We start from the raw sequence: 6,438 nt of genomic DNA on the forward strand, positions 1-6,438 counted from the left end.
GCTACCATGGTCACCATGAGCACCTCATCATGGCATGGCCACCATGGCCACCATGAGCACCTCATCACGGCATGGCTACCATGGTCACCATGAACACCTCATCATGGCATGGCCACCATGGCCACCCCATCAGGGCATGACCACCCCAGTGTGGCCACCACGGCCACTCCATCATGGCACGGCCACCGTGGCCACCCTGGTGTGGCCACTATGAACACCTCATCAGGGCATGGTCACCATGGTCACCCCATCAGGGCATGGCCACCCCAGTGTGGCTACCATGAACACCTCATCACTTCATCCATTCCTTGGATTTGGGGGGGTCCAGGCGTCCCCCGGATTGGGGAGGGGTACCTATGATGGAGGAGGGGGGCCCTATGATGGAAGGAGGTTCGCTAGAACTAGAGGGAGGGTCGCAAGGGTTGGGTTCCTTGGGTTTGGGGGGGCTTCAAGTTGGGGTGGAGGGTGTCCAAGTCCCCATACTGGGGAGGGCTCCCTGTGATGAAGCGAGGGTCGCTAGAATTGGAGAGGTGGACCCCAAGGGTCGGATCCCTTGGATTTGGGGGTGGGTTCCATGTGTGCCCCGTATTGGGGAGGGGTCCCACGACATGGAGGGGGGTCTCTATTGTCGAGGGGGTCATCCCTAGGGGTCAGATCCCTTGGATTTGGGGGATTACAAGGGGGTTCCAGACGTTCCCTGTATTGGGGAGGGGTCCCACGATGGGGGGGGTCCCTATAACGGAAGGGGGGTACCCAAGGATCGGATCCCTTGGATTTGGGGGTGTCTCAGGGGAGGGGCCCAGGGGTGCCCCGAGCTGGGGAGGAGGCTCGGAACGGGGGTCCCGGCGCTCCCCGGTGCGGCCGGCAGGGGGCGCTGCAGGACAGTGAATGGGCGGAGGGGCGTGGCCAAGGTGTGACGTCACGAGCCATATAAGGAGCTGGGTCGGCGGGGGGCGGGGCCACGCAAAGGGCGCGGGGTCCCGGTAGGGAGCGTCGCGCAAGAGCCGCGCTGAGTCCGAGGCGTTAGGGAGCGTCGCGCAAGAGGCGGTGGGTCCCAGCCTGGGGTGACATGGGGTGTTGGGGGGTGTCTTCAGGCTGGGGGTCCCCGGATGGGGGGGGTGTCTGTAGGGCAGGGGGTCCCCAGGAAGGGGGTGATGCTGAGGTTGAGGGGTCCCCAGGCTGGGAGTCTCAGGCTGGGGGGTCTGTACAGTGGGGGGGGTCCCCAGGAAGGGGATGGTGGAAAGGTGGGGGTGTCCCCAGGAAGGGGGTGATGGAAAGGAGGGGGTGTCCCCAAGAAGGGAGTGACGGAAAGGAGGGGGTGTCCCCAGGAAGGGGGTGATGGAGAGGAGGGGGGGGTCCCTAGGAAAGGGGTGATGGAAAGGTGGGGGGCTCTCCAGGAAGGGTGTCCCAGGATGGGGGGTGCGTGTTGGACAAGGGGTTCCCAGAAATGGGGTGATGCCAAGGTGCGGGGGTCCCTAGGATGGGTGTCCCAGGATGGGGGCGGGGTCTGTAGGGCAGGAGTTTCCCTAGCAAGGGGGTGAGCCCAAGGTAGAGGAGATCCCAAGGTGGCAGAGGTGGCTTCCACCCTGGGCATGGCCAAGGAGAGGTTTGGGGGTCTCCTCTGCTCTTTACCCAGACCCTCACCCCAGCTGTGGGGTCCCCAAGCCCCCTGGACCCCACTGGTCTCTGATGCCTTAAAGTTCTGAACCCGCAGAGTGGGATTTAACATAAAACCCCATAAGTTTTGCCTTTGCCTCCCAAGGGAACACAGCGAAGAGCGGAAGAACCCTCTGAGCCAGCCTAGGTGGGCGACGTGCCCATGGGGTCCCACCACGATCCCACGGCTGATGGAGAGGGGACACGGAAATGGGGAGGAAAACTTTATTTGTGGCCGGCTCCAGCTGGGAGCGAGTGGAAACACTGCATCAGTTCTCCTTCATTAGTGCTTAATTATTCCCTCGATGCTATTAATAGCAGGGGTGGATACGAGACCTGACGAGGGGCTTGTGGAGGTGGAGGAGCCATCTGGGGGATCCAGAATGGGGTGCAGGCTTGGGGCTGGGGTCCCAGTGGGGGAAGGTCTGTGGGTGCTGTCCCCTAGAGCTGGGGCCCCAGCCAGCCCCTCCACGGGGACACCCCAGAGCTGTCACATCCGCAGAGGTGACCATGAGTTCCTTGGTGGCCGTGGGACCTGGAATGAGCCCCCAGGGATGGGGTCAGCCTGGCCTTGGGGCGCCCTTCCTGGCTGGACACTGGGTTCCCTTGGCCAGGGAAGGGGGGGGACACCTCGTGCTGAGCAATTTGGGGGGCGCGCGACCCCGTGCTGGGGTGACAAAGGGAGCGAGTCCCACCTCCATCGTGCTGGGTGAAGCTGCGCAGCCCACCCCTCGTTAGCGAGGCTACCCAAGAGCTTCCCCAAGCCTGCTCAGAGAGATGGGGTTCACCAGGCTGGGAGAGGGAAAGGGACTAGTGGATTTAGGAGAGGAAAATGGGGACCCACTGGGTGCCCCGACATGAGGAGCATCCCCAGCACCCACGAGGCCATGGAGCTTCGGAGCTTTCCAGCACCGGTTGAACTCCAACCCAGGAGGGGTTGGTACCTCCTTGGCTTTTCCTATTGGGAGCCACCATCGTCCCTTGTGTCCCTTGCGTCCCTCGTGTCCCTCCGCTCCGAGCTGCCCGCCAGGTAATCGAAGAGGACGAAGCCGTAGGGCGCGGGTTCCGGGACCTGGGATGGAGAGAGGAAGAGGAGGGTGGTGGGAAGAAGGTGGCGGGAGGCAGAGGAGGGTGGAGGAAGAAGGCCCTGGTGCAGGATGGTCGCGCTCACCCGCGGGCTCAGCCGCTGGATCACTTGCTGGGGGTCGCTCTCCAGGATCACCCTGCGGAGAAGCGAGGTGCTGGTACCATCCACTGGGATCCCCTCCGGCACAGCTCCTCCCCCGTGCCTCAGTTTCCCTCCCCGAGCAAAGCTTTGGGGGGATCCCTGAGGAAGGTTTGAGGAGAAGCTGTGGCACTGGTGGCAAATTGATAGGGATGGTTGGACTTGATGATCCAGTGGGTCTTTTCCAACCTGGTGATTCTATGATTCTATGAAATCGGGGGGCCCCGCTTGCCCTGAGATGGGGCCAGACAGCGGTCCAGCCCCTTCCCAGCACTGAGGGGCGATGCCACCCCTGTCCCTTGTCCCCTTCCATCCCCCCACGTGGTGCTCACCCCCTATCCACGATTTCATCCACCACCAGGAACGTCCCCTCCATGTTCTCCAGCAGCCAGCGCTTCTCCACCTCTTTCCTGCGGGCGAGCAGGTGGGAGACGTCGCTGCACCCACTCCCGATCAAGTCTTGGGGTCCTGGAACCCAGACCCCTGCCACCCCGAAGCCGCTTTGTCCCCGTCCCACCCGGGGTGTTGGGGGACAGGGGCTCCGCTAGCTCACAGCGTGCCCTGCCTCAGTTTCCCCACCCGAGGCTGAGGTGGTTTGAGCCAGGTGGCCCTGGGCACTCACCGCAGGAGGTGGCCGAGGGCATCGAGGAGGCAGGTGAGCACGGCTGAGAGCATCAGCTGCGGGGGGACGGGGCGTCAGTGGGGGTTTGGGGGGTCCCCGGGGCATCAGTGGGGACACAGGGGGTCCTCAAGGCATCGGTGGGGATGTAGGGGGTCCCCAAGGCGTTGGTGGGGTCGTGGAGGGCCCCCAGGACATCACTGGGGATGTGGGGTGTTCTCAAGGTATCAGTGGAATGTGGAGGGTCCCCAAGGCATCAGTGAGGATGTGGGGTGTCCCCAAGGCATCAGTGGGGATGTGGAGGGTCCCCAGGGGGTCCCCAGGACATCAGTGGGGACATGGAGGGTCCCCAAGGTATCAGTAAGGATGTGGGGTGTCCCTAAAGCATCAGTGGGGACACAGGGAGTCCCCAAGGCATCAGTAGGGATGTGAGGTATTCTCAAGTTATCAGTGGGATATGGGGTGTCCCCAAGGCATCTGTGGGGACGCAGGGGGTCCCCAAGGCATCAGTAGGGATGTGGGGTGTCCCCAAGGCATCAGTGGGGACGCAGGGGGTCCCCAAGGCATCAGCAGGGATGTGGGGTGTCCCCAAGGTATCAGTGGGGACACAGGGGGTCCCCAAGGCATCAGTAGGGATGTGGGGTGTCCCCAAGGCATCAGTGGGGACACAGGGGGTCCCCAAGGCATCAGTAGGGATGTGGGGTGTCCCCAAGGTATCAGTGGAGACACAGGGGGTTCCCCCAGGGCTGCCCCCCTACCTCATTCTCCTGGCAGCCCCCCACCACGTAGAAGAAGAGGTCGACGCTGCTCCTGTAGACGATGGTGAGTCCTTCCAGACAGGCGATTTCACCTAGACGAGGACACGGGGCGCTGTCAGTGTCTGCTCCAAGCCTGATGCCCCTCACCTTGGCATCAAGCCTTCTGCACCCCTGTCCCCCCCTACCCCCGATTACAGCCCCCCCCCGCTCACCGCCTGCCCGCTGGCTCTGCTTGAAGATGCTCCTCTCGAAGGCCGCCTGCGCCTTGGCCGTGGGGAAGGTGCTGTCATAGTACTGGGGGGATTGGGGGGTCAGGGTGGGCACCATAAACCCTGCATGGGGGGAGGCAGGGGTGCTGGGACCCCCCAGAGTCCACCAGACCCCAAAAAACCCTCTGTTAGGACCCCCAAGGTCCTGCCAGATCCCTTCAAGTCCTTGTTGGAACCTCCAAAGCTCCTACCAGACTCCGCAAAGTCTCTGCTGGGACCTCCAAGCCCCTGCGAAAACCCTCAAACCCCCATCAGAACCCCCAAAGCCCCTGACAGACCCCTCAAACCCCCACCAGACTCCCCCAAAGCCCCTGATAGACCCCTCAAACCCCCATCAGAACCCCCAAAGCCCCTGATAGACCCCTCAAATCCCCATCAGAACCCCCAAAGCCCCTGATAGATCCCTCAAACCCCCATCAGAACCCCCAAAGCCCCCACCAGACCCCCTCAAAGGCCCTGCCAGACCCCACAAATACCCATCAGAACCCCCAAAGCCCTTGACAGACCCCTCAAACCCCCCGCCACACCCCTCAGACCCCCATCAGAGCCCCCAAAACCCTTGACAGACCCCTCAAACCCCCATCAGAACCCCCAAAGCCCTTGACAGACCCCTCAAACCCCCATCAGAGCCCCCAAAGCCCTTGACAGACCCTTCAAACCCCCACCAGACTCCCCCAAAGCCCCTGCTGGGATCTCCAAGCCACCCACCAAGACCCTCAAGGTCAGTACTGGGACCCCCCCCCGAGACCCTGCAGCCCAAGCTGGGGGAAGCAGGAGGGTGCTGGGAAGCGCACGCAGCATCCCTCGGGGAAACTGAGGCAGGGGCTTTCACCTTGGCGAGCAGGCGCTGCCCGTGGCTGTCGAGGATGAGGAGAGCCTTCACCGTGTACAGGGAGGGCTCCTGGGGGAGAAGGGCTGGGGTGGGGGCACCCACCTTGGGCTCCCCCACAACCTCTCCCTCGTTTTCCTTTCCATTGCTCCCCTTCTCCTCCTTTCCTTCCCCTATTTCCACCCCCCTTTTTCTCCATCCTCCCCCTTTCCCTCCCTCTCTCCCCTATTCCCCCCCTTTTTACCCCCCCCTTTTTACCTCCCCCCCTTTTTACCTCCCCCTCTTTTCACCTCTCCCCTTTCATCTCCCCCTCTTTATATCTCCCCTTTTTACCCCCCCTTTTTCTCACCACCCCCCCTTTTTCTTCTCCCTCCCTCCCTTCTTTTTCTCTCCCCCCCTCCATGCTTCCCCTCCCAATTTTCCCTCTTTCCCCCCCATTTCCCCATGCTCCACACCCCCCCACTTCCCAGGGGACCCCCAGCCCTTTCCCAATCCCATACCGGCCTCGTGAGCTCCATGGCTCCATTCCTCCTCTGATTTTCCACCACCCCCCCCCAGCTCCGCCCTGGCCCCGTGTCCCCCCCCCCTCGCACCCTGGGCTCAGCAATCCTGCAGCAATGACAAAAAAAGGGGGGGGGTGTCCCCAACAAAGATCCTGCACCCCTGTGTTGACACAGTGGGGAATGAGGGGGGGACACTCGTGTGGTCCCCCCCGTGCTCCCCTCCTACACCCCCTTTGGGAAAAGACCGGCTGAGGAGGGGAAAAGGGAGGCTGAGACCCCCACCCCCCAAACTGGGGGTTCAGGGGAGCGCATAGAGGGAGGGAGGCTCAGGATCACCCTTTTAGGGTGCCTTTAATCTGGGGTCCCCCCTAGGTGACCTGAGGGAGGTGGACGGGGGGGGTCCCAGCAGTGTGGGGTCCAGCTGGGGGGGTGCAGATGTGTCTAGGGGGCTGGTGCCCCCCAGATGATCCTTGCTGGCTGCACCCAAACCACCCTGATTTGCTTTAATCGCCAAGGTTGGAGTGTTTCCCCGTGGTGAGGGCTGAGCCCCTGGGGACCCCCGGAGCGAGGAACATGCTA

At 62.9% G+C, this 6,438-nt stretch overlaps 1 protein-coding gene across 4 annotated transcripts; it reads right to left on the minus strand.

Annotated features, from left to right (window-relative positions):
- Positions 1–1,867: 1,867 nt before the first annotated feature.
- On the minus strand, positions 1,868–5,906 carry COPZ2 (COPI coat complex subunit zeta 2). Of its 4 annotated transcripts, none has more exons than XM_069876793.1 (9): positions 5,857–5,906; positions 5,360–5,428; positions 4,474–4,552; positions 4,259–4,350; positions 3,504–3,559; positions 3,214–3,291; positions 2,828–2,879; positions 2,601–2,728; positions 1,868–2,191 (listed from the first exon to the last, which is right to left on the minus strand). In XM_069876793.1, the coding sequence occupies exons 1-8, from the start codon at positions 5,872–5,874 to the stop codon at positions 2,615–2,617; spliced, it is 558 nt and encodes a 185-aa protein (XP_069732894.1). In that variant the 5' UTR covers positions 5,875–5,906; the 3' UTR covers positions 1,868–2,191; positions 2,601–2,614. The 4 variants fall into 4 exon arrangements, with proteins under 4 accessions (XP_069732894.1, XP_069732893.1, XP_069732896.1 ...); XM_069876792.1 differs by having other exon boundaries at positions 4,471–4,552; XM_069876795.1 differs by lacking the exon at positions 2,601–2,728 and having other exon boundaries at positions 4,471–4,552.
- Between the last annotated feature and the right edge of the window lie 532 nt (positions 5,907–6,438).

The sequence above is a fragment of the Phaenicophaeus curvirostris genome, chromosome 26 (assembly GCF_032191515.1).
Source record: "Phaenicophaeus curvirostris isolate KB17595 chromosome 26, BPBGC_Pcur_1.0, whole genome shotgun sequence".
Taxonomy (NCBI): domain Eukaryota; kingdom Metazoa; phylum Chordata; class Aves; order Cuculiformes; family Cuculidae; genus Phaenicophaeus; species Phaenicophaeus curvirostris.

Bases quoted from the DNA above. Each gene is read 5' to 3' on its own strand.
- COPZ2 (XM_069876792.1), bottom strand. The intron at 4,553-5,359 runs GTGAAAGCCCCT...CAATCCCCCCAG, and splicing joins GGCAGCGCCTGCTCGCCAAG to TACTATGACAGCACCTTCCC. The intron at 2,880-3,213 runs GTGAGCACCACG...GCTTCTCCGCAG, and splicing joins GATGAAATCGTGGATAGGGG to GGTGATCCTGGAGAGCGACC.